General features: G+C 56.0%; 2 protein-coding genes across 3 annotated transcripts in view; one reads left to right on the top strand and one right to left on the bottom strand.

Annotated features, from left to right (window-relative positions):
- Window positions 1-16,809, bottom strand: TMEM43 (transmembrane protein 43). Of its 2 annotated transcripts, XM_026501438.4 has the most exons (12): window positions 16,231-16,809; window positions 12,869-13,018; window positions 11,835-11,969; window positions 11,128-11,222; window positions 10,344-10,393; window positions 10,001-10,070; window positions 9,126-9,196; window positions 8,099-8,220; window positions 7,758-7,832; window positions 7,117-7,218; window positions 4,272-4,389; window positions 1-1,937 (listed from the first exon to the last, which is right to left on the bottom strand). In XM_026501438.4, exons 1-12 carry the CDS (start codon window positions 16,240-16,242, stop codon window positions 1,735-1,737), a joined length of 1,203 nt encoding a protein of 400 aa, XP_026357223.1. In that variant the 5' UTR covers window positions 16,243-16,809; the 3' UTR covers window positions 1-1,734. The 2 variants fall into 2 exon arrangements, with proteins under 2 accessions (XP_026357223.1, XP_057167943.1); XM_057311960.1 differs by having other exon boundaries at window positions 1-4,389; window positions 16,231-16,442.
- The window catches only part of CHCHD4 (coiled-coil-helix-coiled-coil-helix domain containing 4), a 14,265-nt gene continuing 2,972 nt past the window's right edge, over window positions 16,592-27,884 (top strand). The window contains exons 1-2 of the mRNA XM_026501440.4: window positions 16,592-16,815; window positions 23,729-23,827. Of these exons, the coding sequence (XP_026357225.1) occupies window positions 16,794-16,815; window positions 23,729-23,827 (121 nt within the window). The 5' untranslated portion in view covers window positions 16,592-16,793. The remainder of the gene's footprint in view (window positions 16,816-23,728; window positions 23,828-27,884) is intronic.

The raw sequence follows: 27,884 nt of genomic DNA on the forward strand, positions 1-27,884 counted from the left end.
TAAAAGCTATCAAAAAATTTATTTTCAATTTTTATCCAAAAATACAAAGATAATACAAATTTCATGATTTCCCAAAGACTTCAAATATTTAACATTCTTCTGCTCTTTAAAAACATACTGAAATTTGTAGTAATTTAAAATCTGTACTAGAAAAAGTTACACAAACCAAATCCCACAGATTTTGTATGTAGCCACCACCCAGTTGTACTGTTCTCCGGAAGCATCCTTTAAGAGTCGAGAGATGCGGTGACAACTGCAGTCGTGAATACTATTTCGGTTCCGAAGCCCAGGTAAGGCCTCTCCGGGCTGGCTGCTGTCGGCGTGAAGAATCTTCGGCTGCACCGCAGGCCTCGCAGGCTAGCGAGACATGGCGAGGCTGCTGCTTCAGGACTTCCCATCACTCAACCGCAACTAACCTGCGGGAACAGCCACTCCCAGCCAAGCAGAACAAGTCCAAGTCCTAAAAAGATACACGGTGCACGAAGGATCTTCTAACCATCAAGGTGACGGCATACTTGGTCTTTCAGCAGGGGTGAGAGGGAACGGGGTGCAGTGCAGGTAGACTGTACGTGGGAGGGAAGCTGCGGACGGGGACGTGACAGGAGTCACTCAGAGGTGGGCGCCCGGGCCCAGTGGCCAACGTGAAGCCCCCCCCCCTCCTCCATGAAAGGAATGAGGCCTGAGAGCGACACAAGCCTCAGGCCTCCGGGAGGTTCCTGCTTCAGGTTAATGGGGGGCACTTGTGGGGGAGCCCACTCAGGGGCAGAAAGCTTTCCTTTCAGGGTTGGCTAAAAACTCCGAATTCATCTTCAAGGGAATCGGTAGTTTCTGCTGCCAGAGGATGAAAGGAGATGCCTTTCTCCGCCTCGTACCAATTCCCGTCTCCCCCCGAGCGGAGCCCCTTGGCTAACTCTGGCTTCAAAAGCACCTCCAAGCTGAGCACTGCCAGACGTAACTTCTTTTAAACCCGTAAGTCACAGCCCTGTTGAATACCTTCCATGAACGCAAGGGACAGATGAAAAGGAGTTTTCTGTAACAGTCTGAACTCATCATTCAAGCAGCGCTTTGTTTCTTTAAAGCGGATTGGAAACAAGTCCCTCCTCAGGTGGGAGAATACCTGCGAAGTGTGACAAAGGCCAACACTGCCGACGGGGCCCCTGGGAATCCTACACACGAAGTTTCTGGCCAAACCATAAAATTCACGTCAAGCCCAACGAATGTCCAGTGTCCCTCACCATGACCTCAGTGGTGTTCCTGTGTTTTAAGTACCGAGGCGGGTCCTGTGCCCAGGCTGGGGTGTGGCCCCGTGCGTGGGGGGCGCACGCCGGGTCGGTCCTGGCGCTCGGCACTGCGCAGAGAGCCGAGCTGGCCCCGTGGGCTCACGGAGCCGGGGGTCTGTGCGGCGTGTCACCACCTCCCTGTCGGCAGACTTCAGCTAAGCGAGACACGTTGACGCGGCCACACGCGGTCCCGAGAGAAGGGAAGGAAGCAGGGAGAACGCCGGCCACCGCCAGCAGGAGCTGCCTTCTGCTCACGGGGCCGCCCACGGGCAAGGGAAAGGGCGGGCAGGACGTGAAGCGGTGAGCGCCAGACCCGACAGGCACGCACACTGCCAAGTCTGGCCCCTCGGCCAGTGGAGCAGGCGCGGAGTCCAAGACTGACTCGGGGTCAAGAGGGGCGGGGGGGGCTGGAGCCTGAGGATCATGCAGGTGTGGGGCGGGCGCCAGGCCTGAGTCACTCGAGCTTCTTGGCTGGCACCCGTGTCCGAGCAATGATGATGGGCACCAGGGCCAGCGAGCCGATGAAGAGGGCCCACAGGGGCCGGTAGAAGAGCCAGCCGGCGGCCACGGTCAGCAGGGTCAGCGAGGTGGCCACGCAGAACGCAAAGGCTTTCAGGCCGATGTTGACCAGGTCTCGGAAGACGGGGAACCAGTCCACTGTGAGGAAGAGAAAGCTGGTGAGGCTCCCGGGGCCACCACGCTCTGCGTCACGTGAGGTGAGCAGATCATTCCCGTCCGTAGACCAGGATGGGCCCACGTTGCCTGGTCTGGACAGGAGAGGGCTCGGGGCGGAAGGCAAACGGCCTCCCACGAGAGCTGGCAGGTCCACAGAAGGCGTGCGTACCGTGCACCGCTCCAGGGGAGCAGGCAGGTGGAAGTGCCCAGTCACCTCTAAAACCATGGATGCTGCCGTCAGTCTGCGGCCAATAGAAGACATCTGCCCATATGGTGGCACGTTCCATTTGCTGCACGCTCACAGACTGGGCAGAACCTTCTGTGGGTGCCTGTGTGGGCTCCTCGGCCATTCCTGGAGGCATCTGTTCATTCAAGTCATTACCAAGGATCTCTGTGCCCAGCTCTGTGCAGGGCAGAGGGAAATAAATTTGCTAAGCCGGCCCCCACCTCAAGGATCTCACTGGTCACTGGCCACTGGCCCAGTATGGTAAAGTCTAGGATCCAGCTAATCCGTCTGCACTCACGCTGTCCTTGGCCTGTCTACCCCCTCCAGGCTGGCATTCCATAGCTGACGTCAGTCCGTGCACGGACTCTTTCCTCAGTTCCAGGAGGCCCCAGTGGTCTGCTGCCCCTGGGTTTGCAGAGCAAGGCCTGCTGCCCCGCCATGACTACAGGACCCTGCAGGCCACCTCTTGGCTCTTCTTGGTCTGTCCCCACATATAGCCCACCTTGGCCCTCCTAATAAGCAGAGTTTGTGTTTTTGTGCATTGACCGTGCGTCGGGCACTATGTGGACCATCTCCTCAAACCTTCATGCCCAGCCGGGAAGGCTGGTACTATTCTTACCCTCACTTTACCCACAAGGTCACCGAGGCCCAGGCAGTTCAACTTGCCCAATGTCCTGCAGCTAGAAAGTGCCAGAGCCAAGATTTAAACCCAAGACTGTCTGAGCCCAGAGCCCGAGCTCTTGGCCATGGTTCTGAGCCTTGAGAGGACAGGGACCTTGTCTGTCCTGCTCACTGCAGGTCTCCGGGGCCTAGAGCGGTGTCCTGCACACAGCAGGCACTCAATAAGTACTTATTGCCCAAACACAGTGAATGAGTGCTGCCTTGTAGCTCCCCCAATCACTCCGCCTGCACTTCCGACCCCTCTGCGCTCTGACATCTGTCCTGGGTCTGGAGCGTCAGCATTCCAGATGAACGGAGAATCGGAGGGCCCTCTGAGCCGGACTCCCACCTCCTCATCTGACGATGGGGGGATGAGGCTCCGAGTGCGGAGATGGCCAGCCCAGGGTCCCACAGCCAGGAGGGGCTCAGTGCAAAGGAAAGATGGAGGACTGTGATCAGATCCTCATCTCTCCCAGATGGTGCGCGAGATCCGGCTGGCTGTTCTGAGCACAACCCAGCTGTCCCGAGAAAGCCTTGGAGGGGAAGTGTCCTCTTCCCGCCTAGCCTGGGAGGTACTGTGGCCAGACCTCTTCCCAGCTGGAAAGGGTAAATGGGGGAGAGGTTTCTATGGGGCCCAGTGCAGGCTGGATGGGATCATCAGATTGGGCACGGGCACACTGGGGTAAAGGCTTGTGGGCAAGTCCCCGAGACACGCCATCCTCCCAGATCAACAGTGTGGGGCCAGCACTTACTCAATCACCCGAGGCCTCAGTCCTGTGCCAGGCTGGGTCATCTGGCAGCTGCTGGGCTCACAGGTGCCGACTCTGGCCAAGCGAGCGGCCCAGTGCTCTGCGTGGCACTCCGACTTGTTGGCTGCCCCCAGTTGAGCCCAGGTCTTGGGGTGGGGGAGGGAACTATTACGGTTTGGGGGTATTTCCTATTTGCCAAACATTCACAAACTGCCCATGAGGTGTGAGGTAACTGAAGCTGAGACAGGAAAGGGAAAGGCCCAAGTGTCCAGAGCTCTGACGGAACCGATTTCAGGTCTGGCACGCTGCAAACGTGGGCTGGTCACCTCGCCGTGCCTGTTCACCTCGCTGTGCCCATTCACTTGTGAAGGGCTAAAGGAAGGAGCAGGTGAGCTGGGGACAGATGGGCCAGACCCTCCGACAATGGGGCCTAGACCAGCCTCCCAGGCGTTAGCGATCCCGACCCCCACCCCCGAAAGCATCTGTCCCTCGAGTCTGCCTTCTTCGGCCCGTTCATCCCAACGCTGTGGAGTGGGACGCAGACGTGGGCCCCGTGCCGTCTCCGCCCTGAGGAGCACTGAGCGGGCCGGAAAGGGCCACGGTGGCATGAGAAGCACAGAGCAGGCGCCCGGGCTGCACGAGGATAAACAAGATCCCCCCGACCCGTCTCCGCACACCTACCCAGGGTGTAGAGGATCCGGGTCATGAGGTTGAGGCCCATAAACATGGCCATCCAGCCAGCGGCCCGCAGGCCCCACGTCTTCATGGAGTTGCTCTTCCGTTCTCTACGGAACACCTCCTGCAGGACAAGGTGGGGAGGGGGTGTCACGCCTCATGTCTCTGAGGGGCCCCCAGCTCCCCAGTTGGCAGGGCCGGCGCCAAGGGGTGCACTCCACGCCAACCCAGGAGCCGCTGGCCGTTTCTGAGCAGACCGGGGAGGCGAGGGCGCAGCACAGGACGGGGCAGGAGCTGTGTGTGGAAGGGAAGAAGTCCCCGGGCCGCCGCCTCAGCTGGAATGAAGCGGCCCTCCTCACGACAGTGCTTCCTTTCCGGGCTCAGTGACCACCACCCCCGGCGGCGGCGTGTGCGCTGCTGCACCGCGGACGCTCTTCACGTGACTCCGGGGCGCCTCGCTCTCCGCGCTCCCCCGCTTCTCCCCCGGCTGGGCTGCCCTCCGCCCTCTGCACTTCGGTGGCGGCTTCGGTCTCGCGCCCTCCCGGCCGGCGCCATCCACTTCCCCGGCGCCTCGCCACCAGTGCCCCCGGTTTCCAGCCGCAGCCCTGGGCCTTCCACAGCCCACGTGTCGTCTGACACTGACCCTGCAGCCTCCCCCACCTGTTCCTCTCTGTCACGTCCGCCTGAACGAATGCTGCAGCCACCTCCTGCCTGCGCAAGCCAAAACTGGGGTGTCACACTTGGCTCGTTCCTCCCCACAGGGACCACCTCGCATCCGGCCCATCAGCAAGTCCTGTCAGTGCTGTGTCCACGTTTCCCAGATCGCTCACCACCGGCAGCCTCTCCCGCCAGGACGACTGCCGGAGCCTCCTCCCCACTGGCCTCCCTGCTTCCGTTACCTTCTCCCCACCGCCACCTGCCAAGGCCCTGCCGCCTGTCCGGGGACCAGGCCGAGTGTCCTCCTCCTGCCCCCGGGCCTTTGCACATGTGCTAGCTCCGCCTGAAGCAGGCTTGCCCACAGTCCTGCCTGGCGGGCTCCTACACATTCTTCTGGTGTTGGTCTGAATGCCGCTTCCTTAGAGAGCCCCCGCCCCCCACCGTCACTATCTAGGACAGTAACAGTAACAACAGCTAACACTTACTGCCTACCACCTATTAGTGGCCGTCCTCAGTGCTTTCCAGTAATGCTTTACTCAGTCCTCAAACTAACTTCACAAGGTAGACACACTTATCTCCAGTTTACAGATAAGGAAACTGAGGTTCGGAATAAATGGATGCGTAATCTTTACAACAACCACATAAAACAGGGATCATAATTCTCTTATCCTCCAAGAGGATAAACAACTGGCTCAAGGTCCTGTAGCCCGTGGAAGGCAGAGCGGGCCTTGAGCTGGGGCTGTCTCCAGTGTGCACACTTGTCCACACAGAACCCCTCCTGCCTCTGGGACTGGAATCTGGGCATCCTGCCTCGCAGAGTCTGGGTTCCTCCTCAGGGCTCTCACCTCTTTGGCTCAGGATCTTCTCTCCCTGCTTGGCAGAGACACCAGACCCTGTGCTGGAGGCCCAGGGTGGTCAGCCCAGGCTGAGCCCTCCCTCCTAGGAGATCTGGAGGCCACTTCTCTCTGGGGGACAGCTCAGAGACCCAGGCCTCCACCTGCAGGAGGCTGTGGGTGGGGTGGGACCAGAGCTGCAGGAGAGAGAAGAGGCCTGGGCAAGGCCTCCTAATTTTAGAAACTCCCTGAGAGCTACTGATGGAAAGGGTGACTCATGCCCGCCCAAGTGGGAGGTGGCAGCCCCGCCCTGAAGCTGGTAACTGGACCCCTGAGCAGCAGCCCGCCACACCCCGGGCCTGGATCAAGCAGAAGGCGAGGCCCGTCACCCCCTGGGGCTGGGGGCTGAAGTGAGAAGGAAGGCAGCTGAGGGCCTAGGAACAGGGTCAAAGGGCCAGAGCTACGCCCGGCCTCCTGCCCACTACCTTTCCCTTTCCAAGCCTTTAGGGATTGAGAAGTCCTGCAGTCCTGCTCCAGGCAAGGACAGAACTTCCCACCTGCGACACACGGCGTTCATCAACAATACACAACGATTTTTCCATGAAAGAGAACGGTTTCTGCCTAGAGAAGAGAGGCTAAGTTTCAGGGCATGCAACCAAACTATACGCATAATCGGCCCAAGGATGGGAGTCAGGTGACGCATGACCCTTCCCAGTTTACAGATGCGGACGGGGCCCTCACTCCCGTCCCAGAATTCTGCAGCTCTAAGTACCCCCCCCAGTCCCCTGATGCTCTGAAAGAAGCCCCACACCCTTCGGGGGGTGCCCCTGCCCGCTGGGCAGCCCCGCCTCCCCAGCCCGCCTCCTGTCTGGGCGGCATCCGCACGGGCACTCCTAGTGCTCCCCTTCCTGCCTCAGTGACTGCCTGACCCCCCCACGCTGCTGGCTTCGACCCCTTTCTCTTCACCTGTGACGCAGAACTGTCACTCAGAGACGCCTCCCCTGACCACTGTCAGAGTCAATCTCCCGTCCCCCTGTCTGCGTTTCAGGGCACCGGCCCCCCGTCCACAACACTCAGCACGAGGGGGTCCTCACTCACTGGGTCTTCGGACAAGTCCCCCGCCCTGCCCCCCGCAGGAGACGGGAAGCCCGAGCGGAGGGCTCTGCTGTGCCCCCTCTCCTGTTCTTCGTGCCGCACAGTCTGCTGCTCACGCGGGGAGACTCTTACTCCTTCCGTCTCCTCCCCGCCTCATCGCGCGGCTGTGCCCTCTCATGCGGGCACTGACTGACTAACCCCGGGTAGGGAGAGGGAGGGAGGGAGCCGGCTGCCCTCCCCCACACAGATAGGCAGCAGCAACTCACCTCTGCTGAGAAGTCCCCGTGGTGCAGGAGAAGCAAGGTGTCCCCAGACTTGGTGGAGTAGGGGAGCAGCTGGTCACCCCGCTGCCGGGCGATCACAGTGACCTGGTCAGAGACCTTAGCGTCAGAGCTGAGGGCATCGGCCGGCCCGGCCCAGCAGCCCTCGCACTGTGTGCCCGCTGGGAGAGTGAGGGAGGAGACCCTGCCAGCCCGGAGCTCGGCGGGGGGTTTCGTTCCAAGTGCGGGGGGGTGGACCCGGCAGCAGCCTGCATCAGGGTGGGGCGGGGGCCAGGGCTGGGACTGCAGGTGACAGGGTCAGGCACCTGAGACCAGGAGTTACAGAGCAAAAACTAGGGGCCGGGGGAAGAAAGGCTGCATGCGATTGGCAGAACTCTCACAGGCATCATTAGGAGGTCCCGCCCTGGAAAGCAGCAGGGGAAAGGCCCCGTAACGTGGGGGCCACGGATGCCACGGACAGTGCGGAGCACACAGGGCTCTGAAGCCGCTCAGAAGCACGCCCGCCCCCGTGCGGAGGGGAGCGCGCGCCCGCATGGCCTAGGGGAAGGGTCCCGAGCGCTCGGGGCACTGCACACAGGGGAAGGCTAGGAGGCCCCGCCTGGCTGTGCCCTGGGGAAGCCAGTTACCACGTGAGCTGGGCCCAGGTCAGGGTCATCGCCGCTCAGCCCAGCGTAGGAAAAGGACACACGCAGGTCTCCGACCTGGGGGTGGAAGAGAAGTGGGCTGAGTGAGGCCGGGAGCAGCCACCCTCGAACCCCAAAGCTCACATGCTCTTCCGGCCTCCACACTGTTGCCCAGGTGGTCCCATCACCTCGAGGCTTCTCCCCTCCAATCTCATTCCGCCAAGCGGATTCAACTGAACCAAATCGGTATCCCAAGCAGGAAGGTGCCTCCTGTGTGTTGTCCAAGGGGCAGCACTCCCAGGGCCCTGATCTCTGCTACGTGAACGGCCCAAGCCCCTGCGCACCTCCGGATACTTGGGGTTTTCGCTGTGGTAGAAGTAGTCTCCCCGGCGAACGATGTCCACGTGCGGGTCCTCCAGCTTGGACAGGCTCAGTGGTTTGAAGTTGTCAACTTTGTCGATGAGGCCTGAGAAGCGTGCAGTGGTTCCAAGAGTGGTGTGCGAACAAACCCCCCAGCCCCGCCCCCGATCTGCACACCCCTCGGCCGACTTCCTTCCCACCAGGAGCGCCCTTTCCAAACCCTCCTTCCATACCGCCAGCCCCCTTCCGTCTCCGCCTCCTCCAGGAAGCCTCCCTGCCTGCCGTCTGGACCAGCGGGAGCCACTGAGCTCTGGGAACAGCCTGAGCCCTGCACCCTTTCTGCCTCGGATGCAGTCACTGGTCTGCACCTGGCTCCCCGGCTGCATGCGGTTCCTTGAGGCCGCAGCTGCCTGGCACAGCAGCCACCAGCTGAGCGACAGGGCAGGTGGCAGACAAGCCAGGCCCTGGAGCATCCTGGTGGAGCGCTGGGCCTCCACCCCTCCTCCCTCACCCTGGCTACCTGGGGCCTGTGTGTTTGCTCTCCCACCCCAGGACTTACTGTGGCCAGTGGCACCACCTTGTCCCTGGAAAGCCTCTCTTTGGAGTCACTTGGGTGGGGAGGGACACCTGCAATGAACTGCTAGGTGCTGGGTGGGGCTCAGAGGGGGACCCTTTGGGGGGCAGCCTTGTCTCTACCACTGGCTCTGGGGCTGCTTAAGGTGGGGCTCTCAGCTCTGTCTGGTCAGATCAGGCACCAGCAGGGCCTGGTAGTTATTCTCTGAAAGAGACCATGTTTCAGAGCAGCCTGGCTGGGGTGGGGCTGTCCTACACAAGTCCCCCACCTCCTGGGGACCTGTCTTCCCTCTGGCCCCCGGCCCAACGTACGACGCCAGGACCGTGCAGGCTGATCCCACACCCAGCGCAGCAGGGACCCCAGCTCCTGGGAGGTGGCCAAGTAGAAGCACGGGGCCTCTGGGTGCCGCTGGCTCATCCGAAGGGGCAGAGACTCACCTGCCGAGAGGAAGAATCGGCCAATCTGGACGAAGGGGGCTGTTGCCGTGAACGACTCCACTGCCATCGCGCTGTGGGAGAGAGAAGGAGCTATTGGCGGGGCAGGGCGCCGGCCAGGAGCTCTCTGCTCTCTTTGGGTTATGCCGGGCAGGGGTCCCGCCCAGGGGTCTCCTGCGAGTCCAGACCAGCCCAGGCACTGTGGACATCTTGTCTTCACCAGACCTCCCCCCTGGGATGCTCCTGTCCCCCTCACCTGAGTGGAGGTGTCTCGTATCCCCCAGAGCTTCATACCTCCTTGCCTAGAGCCCTACCGGCCTGTCCCACCCCAGCCACCGGTTGTCAGATGGACCTTCTGTGGACTTCACACCCTCTCTGAGCCTTCCCAGTCCCAGGGAGCTCCCGAGCCCCCTGTGCACACCCAAAGCCCCTCCTGGCACAGTCCCGCCCACAGCTCCAGCCACGCTCCAGCACTAAGCCCATTTCACCACCCCCGTATCTCTGAGCTAACTGCCCTTGGCCAAAATCCTACAAAGGCCCACATCAAATGCCACTGCCTTCTGAAAGCCCTTTCTGATTGTCTTCCCACCCCCACGGCTATTAACAAAACGCTTCCCCAGCGCTGGACGTGTAAGTCCCTCCAGGCGCTCAGTCCAGGCCTCACATTCTGACTTGTTTGAGGGGAGCCTCAGGAAGTCAGGTCTTGCCTCCGTGTTCCTGGTGCCCAGCACAGCAGCTGGCCTCAGAACTATGTCCCAGACTTTCATCAGCTCATGAGGCAGAAGGAACTCAATCCCACCGCTCAGATGAGGAAGCTGAGGCTGGGACCTGCGAGTGGCAGGCAAGACCGCGCTCAGGCCTGGGCACCCGGCTCTCACCTGGGGTTCTTGTGGCCAATCTCTCGGTCGAAATTTCTGCTGTTGACAATTTCTGACCTCCATTCGGTGTCTGTCACAGGGAGAGGGAACAACTCAGAAACTATGGTAAGAGTGGCCACGTGTCTGAGGCCCACTGGCTCAGTGTCCTTTTATCCAAGCCCGTGGCCACTCCAGGGCCGAAGGGATGGCTCCTGGAGCCTCGCTGGATGGATGGAAGAGCAGGACTCCGAGGACTGGCACCCAGGGTTCCCGATGCCTCGTTCCACGCCTTCCCCCGCTGCCGTCAGCCTCCGCTAAGGGCAGAGACCACAAGTGTGCGGGATGGGGCGGGCCCTGTACTCACTGTAGGAGTACCTTGTCTCTGTCTTCACCTGCCCATCTTCGGTGTACTCCCTGTGGGGAAAGCACAGGCAGCCCCACAGTCAGCCTACCACCCCGGAGGCTTTCCCATCTCTAAGCATCTGCAGCTGGAAGTACCTTGGGGCGACCAGGTCAAAATCCCCAACTCCACCCCTCAAAGGCCCACACTGGAGAAAAGAGCTTTCTCATCCTGAGCTGAAATGTGCCTCCACTCGGCCCACACCAAGGGCTGCAGCCCTGCTCTCGGGGCTCAGAGACGTGGCTGTACCCTGTGCTCCAGGACGGCCCCACGGAGGCCCCCCTCCAGCTGCCCTGGCTCCCCTAGCCACCTCCCCACCCCTCACTCACAATCCATGCCGCTTAGTGACCCCCACCTGCCTAAGGACACCTGCCCTCAGACTTGTGCTAGAATGGACAGGACACAAGCTGGGGCCACCTCTGCTCTGGCCTGGGAGAGGCCACACATAGGAAAGCACTGTCTGCGGCCTGAATCCAGGCATGTCTCGGGCCTGGGCATCCCCGCATGACGTCCTGCACAAGGGGGCTAATTCATCCTCCCTCCTCCTTGGAGCCACTCTCGTTAGATTTCTGCCACCTTCGAACAAATGATCACTGATGAGGAATTTCGGGATAATCTGACATTTCTTGGACAGGAAGATTTAATACTTTAAATTTCAGAAGTGTCAAAATCAAAAGCCACGTGCATCACATCCTAACATCTGTATCTCCGTTACCCCTGCTCGAGGCTTCGGTCCCCGGCGCCTCACCTGGACTCCTCGGTTTCCACCCACTGGTACATCTCCACGTGCCGCCGCAGCTTCACAGCCGGAAGGTGGACCCCGTAGTTTGGATCAGACAAGAGCTTCGAAAAGAATCACACAAGTCAAAAAAAGGGACTACAGGACAAGACTCACATGAGGCCGGAGGAAGCAGGGCTGGACGAGAGACAGGTACAGAGGACAGGGACAGGATGGAGACTACACGGCTGCTTCGGGCGGGAGAGTCGGGGGAAGCTGCCTGTCCTAAGTCCTTCACACCCACTGCCTGGGGACCGGGAGTCTCACGGTCCCGGCTTGGGCGGCACGGCCCGACAACAGCATATTTAGGGTTCAAACAGGAGAGGTCCGATAACCAGAGTACTTTCCAGCCCCGCACGAGCCACGCGTGCTGAGCATAACTGTCAAAGCTCCTCCTTGCGAGCCTCCGGCCGTGTGCCAAGCACCGAGCCAAGAGCTTAGCTATCTAATGACTCTTCAAAGCTGGCCCCCCAGGTTGTTACAGGTGTTCTCTGCCTTTTACAGATGAAGACGCTGAGACTCGAGAGTGATTGGTCCACACAGCTGCTGAGTGGGGCAGCTGGGAGTCACACCCATGCATCCATCCCCAGAGCCCCTGTGCTCAAAATCCTCAACCAGACAACATCCAGCGACGTGCCTGAGCGTCTGGTGGGGTCAGCGACCCTCCCCAAACCTACCTTGGACGTCCGCAGGGCCCCAATGATGTGCACCAGCCTCCCCTCGTTCTCCGGGGCCACGCTGTGGATGCTCTCAGGGGACACTACAAGTGACAGCCCCTCGGCCAGGGAGGTTGCTGTCTTCAATGCGCGGCCCTGTGAGCAAAAGGGAGGATTTCAACTCAGGTGTGGTTCACCACGGTTGTGCTTCCTGCGGTGTATCACGGCAGGATGGAGCCTCGGGAAGCATGGAGACTCATCTCCCCATCTTACAGGTGGAAAACCGAGGCCTTGCAAGTGGCACAGGTAGAACTAGAGCCAAAGACTCCTGCTTTGCCAGGCAGCCCTCTTCCTGCTGCACACCCCACTCCCCTAATTCTCAGCACTACCTCATGCTGGGAACAGCTGGTGCTTTTGTCTGCTGTGTGCCCCTTCCCCCATCTTCCTCTGCCTTCTCCCTTCACCCCCTCAGTCCTTGTAGTTTATATGGGCCCGTCCGTACTGCTGCCCAAAACATGTGACCCAGGCCTAGCCAATCGGAACATGGGTCCACAGTCCACGGGGATTAATTCAGAGAGAGGACTGAGACAAGCTGGGACACTGAGACATCTCTCTGCAACTGTTGCTAAATTGGTTTTGGAAGAGATGCGGCTGCTAAGCTGTTTGGATGTGACCCTGGAGTTGCTGGGCCACCTTAACCACCACAAAGGAAGAGCTTGTCAAAGAAAAATCCATAAGAGAGAAAAAGAGGCAGCAGATGGAAAAATGGAGATTCCTAGTGACCCAACATGAACACCTGGATCTAGCCATGCCTGAAGCTGTTGCTACCGCAGGATTTCAGGCATGTGAACCAATCTATTCGTCTTCCTACTTAGGTCAGTTATGAGATAGGTCACAAGGCAAAGAATTCTGACTCATTCAGCACCATCACCCTCGCCCTCACCCCACCTATTGTAAAATCTAGGCCCTGTTACCACATCCGGCCTCTGGATTTACAGCCTTTGCTAATACCGCAGGGACCCTCACTCTGCACAAAGGGATGCCAGACATTTTACCTCGTTGGTGAAAATTAAGTAGAAGGAGAGCAGGAAGGTCATGAGACCCACAAACATCCCACCCGAGGTCTCGCTAAGCCGTTCCAAGAAGCCTGGCTGGGGGTTGGTTGTCGTTTTGACATGTTCTCTCCTGTTAGTCGTACTGGAATACTGAGGAAAAAAATATTTTAAAAAATCAAAATGAAAATCAGTTTTTTAAGAAGTAAATTGAATTTTTGCTATTTGCACATACTGTCTTCATTGAGTTTCAATTACACACAGTAAAAATGCAAAGCATACGGTTTGATGGGCTTTGACAAATGCTTACCCCATTTGACTGACGTCCAAATCAAGATACGGAACCTTTCTATCATCACAGAACGTTACCTTGTGCCTCTTTCCTGCCAATACTCCCAGCTCCCCACCCCCCAGTGGTAACAACTATTTGAACTTGTATCATTATAGATTACGGAACCCAATACCAATGGGGCCATCATACGGCACAAAGTCTTTTCCGTCCAGATTCTGAGGAGGGTCACCTACACTGTGGTGTGTGGTGGCAGCCCGTTCCTTTACATGGCCGAGCAGCACTCCATCTAGGAGTACACGTTTGTTGACTCCGTCACCAGTGGATGGGTATTTTGGTTGCTTCCAGTTTTTAGCTCTTATAAACAATGCTTCTACGAACATTCCTGTACAAGTCTTAATGAAGACCTGTGCTTTCATTTACCTTGGGTATTGGGTAATGAATACCCATGTAGGAGTGAAACTGCTGGATCACAGGGCTGATGTGTGTTTTTTAGAAACTGCCAAACTGTTTTACAAAGAGGTTATTAGACATATATTATTAATTCAATTCAACAAACGGTGGCTCGGCCTCCCAAGGGCCATGCTGGGTCTTGCAGGGGTGAGGGAAGGGGATGATAGGCTGTAGGCTATTGAGCCGCAGGCACAAACAGAACTAGGCCATGCTGAGTGCTTGGTGAGGAGCAGATCCGGTGCCAAACGAGGGACCCCTTCCAGCAGGGGGTGGGGGGGCATCACAGCAGGCTCCCCAGATGAGGCGGCATTTGATTGGGATCTCAGAGGCAGACTCTGGAGTATGGGCATCCCTAGCAGGGGGACCTGTCTGAGCAATGGGGAGCGAGTAGGAAGTGGTTCTGGGAGCAGAGCTGCCTATCTGCTCTGGCTGGGTCTGGGGAGGCACAGGGTGGAGGGAGATGAGGGCAGCTAGACACATCCAGCAGGTTCATGGGAGGCCTCAAGCTCCAGCGTCAGAGGGTCAGGTTTCACCCAGCCAATAACAGAAGCATGGTTTGAAGTGTGTGTCTGCTGCTGACTATCATCGTCAAGGGCCAAATTCCAGAGCCAGAAGGAGTGGGCTTCAATTCAGGCTACGGGACCTTGGGTGAGCAGTTAACCCCTTTACGCCCTCCATTTCCTCCATCAGTAAAATGGGGATAAAAATCCAGTGTATAGGGTTGTGGTGAGAACCAAAGGACTTAATCATCAGACAGCTCAGTGCCTAGGACACAGGACATAAGGTACAGGTGCTAAGGGTGGGAATATTATCAGCTTTTCTAGGCTCAGGAGCAAAGAGCAATGAGTGATGGAATACGGGTTGACACATAGGCCCTGAAAATTACTTGCTGTGTAACCCTGCATTAGTTGCTCCACCTCTCTGATCCAGTTGACTCATTTATAAAATGGAGATGGTTCACGGTACCCAGGTCGCAGGGCAGTTTTGTTGTCACACCAGTTAAGAAATTCGGCCACCTCCCTGCTCCACCCCACTATCTTCAGATCCTTCTTCCTCACCGGGCCCTGTGGCCCCTGTAAACGTGCACACAGCTCCTGGATGACTCAGCAAAGATTGGGCTGCAGAAGACACCCACAGGCATACACATTCCTTGGCAAACGTCAGGTGCCAATATACCCCAAGACAGTCTCTGCCCACCGGGGCCATCTGGGTCAGACTGCGAACATCGATTTTTTTTTTTTTCAGGTATCCAGCACCGTCTATGCACCAGGCCCTGTGCTAAGCACAGGCTGACTCCCTTCAACTTCACACTAACAGATCCCATGACAAAACACAAACCCAGAGTGATTAAGGCCACACAGCTTCTGAGAGGAGGAAACTGGGTTTGCCCCCAGGTCTGCCTGACTCCAAAGCCTGCTGTCTTCAGCATCTTCCCATGAAGTAGCTGGCCAAGCTGGCTGTGAGTGCCTTCGCCTACTGGGGAATTTCTCCATCTGTAAAATATGGTATGGGGCAGACACGAGTCTACCTCTGAGGGTAGGCTGGTCTCCTGACTGTCCTCTCCCCTAGCCGACCCTGGGTCTGAACCGCCTCTGAGACTTTTCGATGCAGCATTCACAGTTTCTAGGTCTTCCAGACAACTCCAATTGAGGCGGAGCACACTAGGGCTGTCAGTGATATAAACCCTCCTCTCCAGGGGTGTGGGGGGGGGGGCAGAGAGGGCTCTTGGGGACAGAGGAGAGGCTGGAAGGAGGGTGTAACAGGCCAGGGGAGAGTGGCTAGGACACTCCAGCAAAGCAGGAGGGAGGGAGTGTCCTGGGGCTGGCAGGGCACCAGGGCTGGCTCCAGAAGCACTTTCACAGAGGGGAGTGGTGAGTCACCAGACTCTCCCACACCCAGCACCCTGGTGGGAGGTGCTGCTCGGTTTGTTGAATGAATGTTGGGCTTAAATCGAAAGGTTCCCGAGACAGGCTGGCTGCAGGGAGAAACGGCCAGCAGGCTTTTGAAGGGAACCAACTTCAGCCACGGCCTCTCTAACCAAACACACCTAGGAAGACAATGCGCCGGGCAGTAGGCAAATACTCCCTCTCACAGTCATTCTAACTCCTCCGCTCCCAATCTCGCCCGCACCCCTTTGCAGCACCACAGCCTCGGTTTACACGCTTCCCTAGGGGGGGGAGCTCCCAGCCCGCCGGCACAATCCAGTCTGTCAGTTGATGGACAGCTCCACCTGAGCGGCATCGGCTTCCCCGCCCTTCCCGCGGACCCCTCGGAGGTCGCGTCCAGCTCTCAGAGCCCGTCAATGAGAAGCCCAAGGGCCCAGGCGGGAACTGAGGATGAAAGGAGGGGCTGCGGGAAGGCTCCTAGCACAAAGAGATCCCAATGCCGGGAACAGCTCCTGAGTCTCCCTCCCCGCAAACGCGCGGCCGGACGAGGAGGTCCGGACAGACCAAGAGAGGTGAAGTTCGGACGGGTTAGCTGCCGGAAAGCCGGAACAAGGGCCTGCAGAGGTAGATGGGGCTGGCCGCACCGACGAGGGCCAGGCAGGCAGGATGGACCCAGGCGGCCCCTTCGGGAAGAAAGGGACGTATGGGTGGGGTCCGGCAAACCAGGAGACACTTACGTTCGCGGCCATGGTGGGACCCGGCTGGGCGCTCACCCTAGCTCTGCTCAGCTACGGAAGGGGTTGACGGCCTGAGCGCAGAGCCCAGAGGTCTCTCGCCCACCGTAGAGCTGCGAAAATCGGCGTGAACCCTAGGATCAGGGAGGACGTGCAAAAGTTGCCGCCCCGTGAGCCACAGCTTTTCTGCCCATGCGCGCCGCACGGCCTCCTGGAAAATGTAGTCCGGGATCAGGCGCTTTAGCCACTAAGTTGCAACACGCCCTGTACCTCACTGATGCGCCTGCGCACTGCAAGTCATTCCGGGATATGTAGTTCCTCCTGCCTCGAGGAGTCACAGAGCAGCGCGCGGCTTTCTGGGAAATGTAGTTCCCGGCTGACTGGGGCCAGGCTGGGGCTGGGAGGGCGCAGAGGCAGGCGCGCGGCGGGCAGGCCTGGAGGGGGCGGGTCCGCGTGGGCCTCGGAGCCGCCCGCCCTGCTTGAGAAGAGGTCACAGCGTGAGCCCGCCGCCGCCTGTGCCGCCACCACCGCTATCGCCGCGAGGTCTGAGTGCCGGAGCTGCAGCCATGGCCTACTGCCGGCAGGAAGGTAGGGAGGGCGGGCTACCATGGAGACCGGCCTACGAGGGCCTGCAGGGGACAAGCGGTTTTGCCACCCCCGCAGCCACGCAGGCCCCGGCGCCCCGCGACCCCACTGCAGGCGCGGAGGGCTCGAGGGACTGCCCGGGGTACCCTATTCGGGAGCCTTGGGAGGGCTGGGTGGTGGGGTCGCCACCTCCGTTTTGCAGATGAGAAAACCGAGACCGGGAGGAACGAGGCTGGTCCAAGGTCACTGTGAGACTCGAACCCGTACCTCAGAACAACCCGCACGTGGGAGATTTCATAAACTAGGCCAAGGGGGCACGGGAAGTGCTGAGCACGCTTCCTCTGGCTCGTAATTGGTAATTTATTGTTTTTACTATCGCTCTTACCCTACACCACGCGTTTCCATTTGTACGCGCCTTTTAACTGCCCCGAAAAGTTGCCCCTCGGGTTAGGGGCTGTGCTGGAGAGGTGAAAGTGCCACCCACGTGGACATTTATTGGGCCCCTACTGCGTGCCAGGCACTGTTCAAGAGTCTTTATATGGCTTTTCTCATTGATCTCGCAGCGATTTTTATAATCATAAGTGAGGCTCTATTATTTGCCTTTTACTAGAGTGGACCCTAAGACACAGAGGTGACTTGGCCTCAGGCACTTGACCCAGGATGTCCTGGAGCTGGGGTTCGAGCTTCAGCAGTCTGATCACAGACTGCATCATTCAGTCTGGTGCCCGCTGGATTCCGGGGAGCTCTCTGCTGGGAACCCCCCCGCCCCCACCTTTCCCACAAAGTGCCCACCTCCTCCACCTATCTCCTCTTTGCTTCATTCTGTTCTTACCTCTCCTGAAGAACTCAGGAGTCTCTTGGCTGGAGTCCCAGGGCCTCCCCACACACTCACTAACTGGCTTTTTGTCTCTGAGCTGCCACCTGACCCTTCCAGGCCCCAGTTTCCAATCTTGTAAAATGAGAAGTTGGTCTTCATTCATTCAGCAGATACTCACAGGCATCTTCTCTTGGCAATTATGGTGGACACATGAGAATGTAAAGCTACAAAGAGAGTTGGAACTCACCCAGAAATCCTTTGGTGAATAGTCAGTCTGGTTTCCTCAGTTTAATTCAGAGAATCTGAAGACCAGAGAAGGGGATGACCTACCCAAGGTCATACATCCACTTAGGAGAGCAGCTCAATCTAAAATGTCAAGGCTTTTCCCCAGTACCTCATTCTGCTTCTAGAACCACTCCTTTCCTGGGTCATAAGGTTGTAATACTCAACTGATGTCTCTCCTGAGTACTATTTTTTATTGATGAATAATTGTGCCATGAACAAAAGTCCTCTGCCCTCACCACTTTGTTAGTAGGTCTCTTGTTTTTAATTTTCTTTCTCTGGGTTTCTAATTTACTTCATTTAGCAAATAATTCGAGCTTTTTAGGTATAATGAGGCTGTGCCAGATGAATAAGCCCTCTCCTTGCCCATGAGGATCTAGGAGTCACAGGTTCTTTGGGAAGGAAAGGCGGTTTCCGTCTGCCACCCAAAACATGGATCTTTATCTTTTCCTGGGTCAGAGATCTCTCTCTTAGTTTGGGGATGAGAATCGCAAGCCCCTGTGTGATCTGGCTCCAGCCCAATTTCTAGCTACCCCTTCACTGCTGAGCTCCACGGGCGTCTTGGTTGTTCCTTTGCCTGGTACATCTGTCCACCAGCTCTTCCCATCATTCTCAGTTATGAGTGAGTCCCTTGCCGAGCAAATTTACTTCAGGGGCCCCCTCACCACCCAGCTTTCAGGTGAAAAGTTTTGGCATCCAGGGTGTTCCACAGCATGGACTCAGCCTCTCTCCCTGGCCTTAGACCATCCACACTTTTCTGTATCAGTGCCACATCGATCCCTTCTTTAGTATCGTCTTTTCTGTTGCTGTCTGCCTTCTTCAGTTCCTCAACAAACATTTATTGAGCACCTGTGGTGTACCAGCCCCTGAGCAGGTGCTCGTGAGCGCAGGTGACATCATCTGCTTCATGGCGTTGGGGAAGAGATGGGCGCTCCACCTGGGGTGGATCAGCTGAAGATTTTGACATGTAAGGATCTCGTGCGTGTTCCTATTCCCCTTTCTGGGGGAAATGAGACCACCCATCCAAGGTTGTTTTGTTTTGTTTTGTTGTAATCTACTTAATGGTAAGAACCATTCTGTCTGCCTGCTCTCTGCTGAGGTCTTCAGTTTGGTTTCTCCTTTCATTTGTTCAACAAATATTGATTACCCACCATGTTCTGGACACTGTTCTAGGCTCTGGGGATACTGCAATGAGCGGAATAGACAAATCCTTGCCCCAGAAGAGCTGATATTTCAGTGGGGGAAACGGGGTAAGCACATATATAATCCCATGTTAGGTGAAGAAAAGTGCTTCAGAGAAAAGGCGGGCCAAGGGAGACGGGGAGTGGTCGGAGAAGGCGGCATCTGAGCAGGACGTATGAAGGCAGGGAGAGGGTGGCTGTGGGCGTATCTGGAGGGTGTCCCAGAAGTGAGGACAGCCTGGGCCCAGGCCTAGAGGTAGGTGTGTCCCCAGTGTGTCTAGTAAAGGCAACGAGGTGTGGGAATGGAAGGAGTGAGCGGTGGGAGATGGGGTCTTGGCGCTGAGAGATGCAGATCTTTCTGGCTGTATTTGAAGGTAGAGCCAACCAGATTTGATGATGGAGGTTGAGAGAAAGCAGTCAAGGATCGCTGTACAGAGAGTAAAAATACTGAATTGGGGTGTCTCGGTATCCACCTATTCAATCAGGCTTTCTGTTCTCAGCTTCACCCTTAAGTCCTGCTTTCAGAACCCTAGGGCCCCTGATTCCTGACCTTTACCAGGGTCCTGGGGTGAGGATGGATTTTCTTCTAGCTGACTTCCCCTCGTTGTGACTTTGGGTTCAGCTTTCTGTTAAGTCAGAAAGCACTCTGATCTCAGCTTGCCCACTTCCCAAACTTGACTGACCTCTCTAGCTTGTCATTGTTTCTTTTCTTGGACCTTTTGTCCTTGTCATTTAATGCCACTTAAAAAATTACTGTCTTTCAAGCGGGATTTCAGGTGAGAGCAAAAACTCATTTCACCTCTTTCGTTTAAGCAAAGTCTCGTGATTCTTGGCCTGACCACGGGAGGAAGAGAGGCTGAGCTGCTGGGGGATCTGTTTCCTGAGGCCACAAGAAGTTGCCTGAGATCATAGCTGTTACGTGCTTCTGCTCAGATTTGAACCCCAGGCCTTAAACTCTGTAATATCGATGCCACTGAACCAGACCTCCCACAGCTGGGCTTCTATCTCAGCCTCAGAGCTGTGCTTCTGTTCTTTCTACAGATAGTTTCTAGCCCTTACTGTTATTTGTCCATGCAACAAAAGGACCTCCATCTGGATACCTGGATTCGGGATGCAAAGATACACATCCCTGCTTAGAAACCACAGTCAGATCACCCAGGGGATCTTCTTCCCCAGTTTTATGGTGTGAATGTGCCCCCCCCAATTTCATAGGTTGAAATCTGAACCTGTAAGGGTGATAGTATTAGTAGATGGGGCCTTTGGAAGGTGCTTAGGGAGTGAGGGTGGAGCTTTCACGTATGGGATGAATGCCCTTATAAAAGAGGCTCCGGAGGGATCTCTAGCCCCTTTCACCCTGTGAGGACGTAACGAGAAGGCAGCTGCTGTGACCCAGGAAGGGGCCCTCACCAGAAGGTGACGGTGCTGGGGTCTTGATCTTACACTTGAAGCCTCTAGCACTGAGCAATAACTTTCTGTTGTTTATGAACTCCCTTGGTGGTGGTATTTGTTATAGCTGCTTAAACGGACCAAGACACCCATCCAGGGTAGGAAAAGTGCCACTCAGGGAGGCTCGGAGTCCTTACTTTCTTTGCGAGACAGCTCAGCGAGACTGTTCCCCCCCCACCCACTTCATTTCTGTCCGTGAAGCCTCTAAGACTTAGGTGAAGCCACCGTAATCAACTAAAGGTACCGATAAACTTCACTTCGATTTAAAATGTGTAAGTAAACATCCACTGAGTAAAAGACTGGTGGAAGAGGCAAGGAGCAGCGAGATCCAGGACTTTGCTCTCGAGGCTCTTGGAATCCGAAGGATGGTCCAGATGAAGCTGTTTTTGTTCATGTAATGATAGAACGTGGGTGCCAATGAGGGCACCAAACCTCAGTCAAGGACCCAGAGGGGCTGCATGGTGCTTTGGTGCCAACAGCAGGCAGATGGGCCCTAGCTTCTTCTCTTACACTTACCAGCTGTGTGGCCTTGGCCGGATATTGGAATTGAGGAACCCAACCTGGGGTCATGGTCAGGGACAGGACTGCAGTTCAGCGCATGGAAGGAGAGCTAGTTTGACAAGCACGAAGGAGGTGGTCACGGGACGGCAGGACCATGGGTGGGCTGGAGGTCCGGTCCCTGAGTGTGCAAGGGTCGGCTGTCCTTACTGTTTGTTACCCCATGTGGGACACCCTGTGGACGCATGAGAAGGGTGCCTTCCCTCTGTCCCCTGAACTGTCTTCTCTGGAGCTGTTGCTCTGCTTTTAGCCCCCGTACTTTAAGCCTCTTCCCTAAATACTCCAGCTCAGTGTGGGCCCAAACCCTTTTCCTTGGTTTCTCTTAACAAGCCTGTGACTGAACTTCCCTAAATATAAAGGGAAACCAACTGAAATAATCAGAGAAAATGCCAGCAGCTCCCAGAGAGCCACACTTCCACAGGCCCAGCCTCTGCCCCCAGGCCACTGATGAAGGCCCTGTCCTAGGGCCAGTTTGGATGGGACCTGGATGAGTCTTCTTAAATGCCAGGCACTTCCCATCCCCTTCCAGATGAGGTCCCATTGTCCCACATCTCCTGGGTGAGAACGGGGAGTCAGTAGGGTTGTTGAGTTTGTCCTTGCCCTTCTCCAGGTTGGTACCCAGTAGCTTCGAAGAAAGCGCCTGTTCATTCACTCAGCAAACATTCTCTTGGTTCTCAGCTTCTTGGGGCTTATTGTACAAAACATTCCTGCCCCAGGCACACAAAGCTCTCAGGACCGAGTCTGAGTCATGCTAAGTACCCAGTGTTAGCTGCTGTTTTTATGCTTGTGTGTCTTGCGGGTGGGGCAGTGGGGGTCTGGGTAAAGGATCCCCACAGCATGGCCTTTGGAGACACAGAGCTGGGGTCAAATCCCAGCCCGCTGAGAGCTCAGGTACATCGCTTCCCGGAGCCCTAGGCCCACCGCTGTAGAACGGGGCTCCTCCTGCTCCTCTCAGGGTGGTGATGGGATGGCAGGAGCTAGCTGACACACAGGACCCAGAGAGGGGCTGGCCTCAGTCTGCTCTCCAGGGACTGCAGGGGAAACTGATGACATGCAGCATGGGGCTTGCCGAAGACAAAGTGCTCGCAGCCACAACGGGAATATCAGACAGACACCTGCTGTGTGGTTAGCTGCGGGCCACAGGTGCTGGGAAGGTGAGCTAGTGTGGGCAGCGGGAAGGTGTAGGGGAGAGAGCCGGGAGGGTGTCGGATAGCAGAGGTGCCTGCCTCGCCATTTCCAGCCGGTGGACTTTGAGTAACCATTCTGGGCTTGGTTTGCTGTTTTATAAAAAGCCGCAGGTCTCACCCACCCCGGTTGTCAACCCTGATTCCCGTTCCCGTGGCTACGCAGCCTCCCGTGAGAAGCTTCCCACACAGCGTGCATTTGGCCCCCACCAGTCTGGAGGCTCAGGACCCTCTGGCAGCCAGGCACATAGGGCCGGGGGCTCTGGCCTGACCGACATTCACCTCAAGAGCTGGCTTCCTGATGCTGCTGGTCCTTGCAGAGCCTCCGTCCTGACCCTGCTGCTCAGCCTATGATGTTTAGGTTGGGTGATTGTTCTAAAGAATAACAAACTGCAGATTGGCACAGAAGTTGATAACGTCGGCACTTTGTGTCCTCCCCCGTCATTCCACACTTTGGGAAGTCGCCCCAGGACTCAGGGGCCGTGGGGAACTGCCACAGTGTTCCCCACCATCACGACCCCTTCTTTCTGGCCACGATTAGAGGCCAGGAGGCCAGAGGAAATCTTGATTGTGGGCACTCTCAGACGACCCATGTCCCCAGCCTTTAAGAGGCAGGTGACCGGGATATTTTCGCACAGGGCATCTTCTCAGACACACTTCAGTGGCTCCATCAGCCAAGTGGGCTGTGGTGGGCTGCTGGCCGGGCACCCACATCACTGCTGTCTCCTCTTGTCAAAGTTCTCAGTCTCCTCAGACCTGTCTGCATTCTTAATGCTATGGGTAAACCCTTACAGGGCTAGAAGCAAGTCTTTTCCTGTCTGCCTTTTTCCTGTCCCTTGCACCCCTTCCCTGCCCACATGCACTCTAGCCCTAGTGGAGGGGGGCGGGGTACCCAGAGGCAGGCACTCTGAGGCCCTAGTGAGTCTTCGTTATTCCACTAGAGTTGTCTGAAGGCTGACAGCTTGCAGCACCTTGCCGGGCCTGGGGAGGAGGGGAGACGGCGGCAGATTGATGAGGCCTTCATAGGTTGACAGGACATAATGGGGACAGTCCGAGCGCCATGGGAGTTCTGAGACAGGACTGCCCCTTTCTTGGGGGCAGAAGAATTAAGACGAAAGAAGTTGTTGCACCATTGTGTTACCAGCAAATCTGGGGACTAAACAGCTGCATTTCATGGGATCAGACCTCTTGTCTCCTACCTGGAGGGTAAGGCATCTTCTTCCTTACCCTTGACCTTGGTGGAGTTTTTGTTCCAGTTGCAAGCACTCAGTCGAAGTGGCTGCTCGACCGTCACGCAGACTCCGTGATGCAGCCCAGGAAGGGCAGTTTGATGGTCACCTCGCTTTGGGGTTTTGCATAGGACAGTCTTAAAACTTGGTTTGTGCGGCTGCTTTGGGGTTGGGGCTGTTTGGCTGCTCTTGAGTGAAATCCTCTATTCTCCAAACTAGGGAAGGATCGAATCATATTTGTGACCAAAGAGGACCATGAAACTCCAAGCAATGCAGAGCTGGTGGCTGATGACCCCAACGATCCGTACGAGGAGCACGGTAAGTGCCGCGGGCCTCCCAGGGGTCCACAGACCCTCCTGGGGAGAATGCCCACGTTGTTTTCCCATTTCGTCCTGGCCAAGGTGGGGTTCTCAGGTGTCCTTCCCAGCCACGCACTGTCTCCAAGGACAGTGAGCTTAGCTGTCTCAAAGGTGTGAGGGGCTGGCTGAGTGCTTTCCAGCCCTCCTGCTGTTGCACCCCCCTGGCTTTTAGGCCAGAACCTAAGTTTCTCCTGAACTGAAGTCTTCTGCCTCTTTTTCTTCTGAGGTTTTACAAGGACTGAAGCTGGTTGGATGCTTCCCAATGATGAAGTTTTAGGCCGAGGTTGGGGGGTGGTCATGGATTCCAGCATGGCAGGCAGGTTAAGGGGACAGGGATCCTCCTGGTTGGTCAGGCTACCAGACGGAATTCTGCCACATCTACAGACCATTAGCAAGCAGGCACGGGAGAGTCCTACACCTTGTTCTGTGAGGTCTCTTCATCAGTGTTCTGGCGAGGACCCTGCACAAAAAGCTCACTCGAGACGGAGGGACCGTTTCCAGCAGCAGGATCCAGCTCACCTAGTCAGAACTGTTGCATACCACTTATCAGTGGTCAGCGGCCTTTGGGGCCTAGGATGCCATTCCAAAGGCTTTAGGCTGCTGGGCTCACTGGAACTTCCCCGGGCGTGTAAGGCTGACCAGCGTGCGTGCAGGATTTATAAACAGTCCGTATCGTAAACAGTACTCAGTTGACCAATCTAAAGCCATTTCTGACATCTGTGATGATAATTAGCAACCCTTCCAGTGCTGACTGGTGGTAAAGTGAACGAAAGAGCTTGCAGCCGCAGCCCGTGGAGCGTCGGCCCCCGGTTAGAATTTTGCAGGTGCTCACCGAAGCTCGTGTTCTCAGGGAGGACATCTTACGGCTCCTGGGGGGCAAGTAAAGTCGAGCCGAGCGTGCGTGTCGAGCGCCCCGCTGGGAATGGTGGGAGGCACAGGTGTTCTACGAGAAGGCAGCTGTGGGAGCAATCTTGAATCAGCACTCTGGCAAAGAGAAGTAAGTCGCCTGTCAGTTCCAGCGCTCTGCCTCTCGAGGTCCGTATTAGTTAAGCACATTTTGTGGGGCCTACAGAACAAATCGGGCCATGTGCTGTTTGCCTCATGGCGCTTTAAAAATCGACTGTGTCTGTGCTGAGCCCGTGCGTTCCCCTCCGGTTCCTGCCAGGCCTTATCGTCCCCCTTGTTTTCTGTCCTACCTGCTTCTGTCATCTATAATAGGTCTGCTTGGACTGTAGACGTATTTGCCTTTGCAGCCCCTTCTAGTGAATGATTCTACCGAGAAGCATATACAACAGAGAGCCCTGGGACCTGGGTTCTGAGCTCTCAGTGGCAGAATCACGCAGCAGACTAGGTAGGCCACCGATTCACGCCGGCCGCCTGCATCCAGGCCCCCAGCTCTGTGGCTGAGGTAGCACTTGGAGCGGCTAAGAGAGCCATGAGAAGGGTAGCAGAAGGAATTTTCTCAATAAGACTGGAGGAGGGCCTTTTTAAAAATCACCTGGTCCGGGGGGAAACTGAGAGCCCAGGAGGAGATGGGGACTGGCCAAGGAAGTTAGTGGCAGGGACTAGAACCGCAGGCTTTTGGTTGTGTGTTCCAGACCTGCTGCATCTGGGCTTAGTTTTAGCATGTCAATGTCTGTATGTGTAAGCGCCTCTGGGGGGAGCAGTGTAGCCTGCCTTCCCCGACAAGGGAGCACAGACTCCCGTAAACCTGGGCTGTTATTTTAAAATGTTTGTATGAAGATTTCATTTGGAAATGGGCTGTGCAGGCTGCCTGGTCTCGAGCCTTCCGAGGGCAGCATTTGTATACAGGCCTCGTTCTATCGTGCTTTGCAGATACTGCGCTTTTTACAAATTGAAGGTTTGTGGCGACCCTGCTTGAAGCAAGCCTGCTGGTGCCGTTTTTTCAATAGCATTTGTTCTCTTCATGTCTCTGTGTCACATTTTGGTAATTCTTGCAGTATTTCCTCCTTTTGTATTATTGAATTTGTTACGGTGATCAGTGACTGGTGATCTTTGGTGTTACTATTGCAACTGTCTTGGGTGCCGTTAGCCATGTGAGATGGGGAATTCAGTCAGTAAATGTTGGGTGTGTTCTGACTGCTCCACAGACTGGCTCGTCCTTGTCTCTCTCCCTCACCTCGGGTCTCCCCATTCCCTGACACGACAATACTGAGATTAGGCCAGTTGATAGCCCGACAGTGGCCTCTAAGTGTTCAAGTGAAAGGGGAGGTTGTGCTGCCTCTCATGTCACATCAAAAGTTAGAAGCCACTGAGCTTAGTGAGGAAGGCCTTTCAGGGGCCAAGATGGGGTGAAAGCTAGGCCTCTTGCACCGAACAGTTAGCCAAGTTGTGGATGCAAAGGAAAGGAAAAGAGCTACTGCAGTGAACACACGTGGTAAGAAAGTGTAACGACCTGAATGCTGATACGGAGAAGGCTGTAGTGTTCTGGAGAGAAGATCGAACCAGCCACAACATTCCCTTAGCCAGAGCCTAAAGGAGAGCAAGGTCCCGACTCTCTTCACTTCTGTGAAGGTGGAGAGAGGTGAGCAAGCTGCAGAAGAGAAGTGTGACGCTGGCACAGGTGGTTCGTGAGGGTGAAGGCAAGAAGTCGCCTCCGTGACATAAAAGCGCAAAGTGAGGCAGCGAGCGCTGATACCGAAGCCGCAGCGGGTCACCCAGGAGATCTCGCTGAGATCATTCGTGAAGGTGGCGGCACGAAACAAGGGATTTTCAGTGCAGATGTAACAGCCTTCTAGGGGAAGAAGATGCCATCCAGGACTTTCAGAGCTACAGAGAAGTCAGTGCCTGGCTTCAGTGTTTCAAAGGACAGACTGACTGTCTCGTTAGGACCTAATGCAGCTGGTGACTTAAAGGGGAAGCCATCATTTACTAGATGAAAATGCCCGGGCCCTGAAGAATGTGCTGGATCTCCTGTGCCTGTGCTTTGTGCCTGGAACAGCAGAGCCTGGGGGACAGCACAGCTGCTTACAGTGTAGTTTACTGAATATTTTAAGTCCACTGTTGAGACCCGCTGCTCAGAAAAGAAGATTCTTTTAAAATAGGACTGCTCATTGACAATGCACCTGGTCACCCAAGAGCTCTGATGGAGATACACGATGAGATTACTGTTGTTTTCATGCCTGCCAACACAACATCCAATCTGCATTCCATGGATCAAGGAGTCACTTTGATTTCAAGCCTTCATTTAAGAAATACATTTCCTAAGGCTGCAGCTGTCACAGCGATTCCTCTGGTGGATCTGGGCAAAGTAAAGTGAAAACCTTCCAGAAAGCGTTCACCATTCTAGATGCCATTAAGAGCATGTGTGATTCATGGGAAGAGATCAAAATATCACCATGAACAGGAACTTGGAAGAAGCAGATTCCAAGCCTTGTGGATGACCTTGAGGGTTCAAGACTTCAGGGGCAGAAGTAACTGCAGATGTGGTGGAAATAGCAAGAGAACTAGGATTAGAAGTGGAGCCTGAAGACGTGACCGAACTGCTGTGATCTCCTGATCAAGCTTTAACTGATGGTTGCTGGGGGCGGAGTGAAACACCTGAAGGGGATTAAGAATACACTTATCTTGGGGCGCCTGGGTGGCTCAGTCGGTTAAGCGTCTGCTTTCAGCTCAGGTCATGATCCCAGGGTCCTGGGCTCGAGCCCCATGTCGGGCTCCCTGCTCGGGGGGAGCCTGCTTCTCCCTTTCCCTGGCTTGTGCTGTCTCTCAAATAAATAAATAAGATTAAAAAAAAAAAGAGTACACTTACCTTGATGAGCACTGAGAACGGTGTAGAATTATACGTTGTACACCTGAAACTAATACAGCACTGTATGTTAATTATACTTCAGTTTAAAAAAAAAGAAACTTTATTGGGCGAGAAGTTGCTTCTGATTGATGAGCAAAGAAAGTGGTTCCTTGAGGTGGAATCTACACCCGGTGGAGATGCTGTGAAGATTGTTGAAACGACAACAAAAGACTTAGAATGTGACATAAAGCAGCGGCAAGGTTTG

Source organism: Ursus arctos, unplaced genomic scaffold (assembly GCF_023065955.2).
Source record: "Ursus arctos isolate Adak ecotype North America unplaced genomic scaffold, UrsArc2.0 scaffold_14, whole genome shotgun sequence".
NCBI classification, from domain to species: domain Eukaryota; kingdom Metazoa; phylum Chordata; class Mammalia; order Carnivora; family Ursidae; genus Ursus; species Ursus arctos.

Coding starts and splice junctions, on each gene's coding strand:
- TMEM43 (XM_057311960.1), bottom strand. Junction 11,223..11,834: donor GGGCCCTGCGGACGTCCAAG/GTAGGTTTGGGG, acceptor TTCTTTTCGAAG/CTCTTGTCTGATCCAAACTA. Junction 10,394..11,127: donor GTGGAAACCGAGGAGTCCAG/GTGAGGCGCCGG, acceptor CTTTCCCCACAG/GGAGTACACCGAAGATGGGC.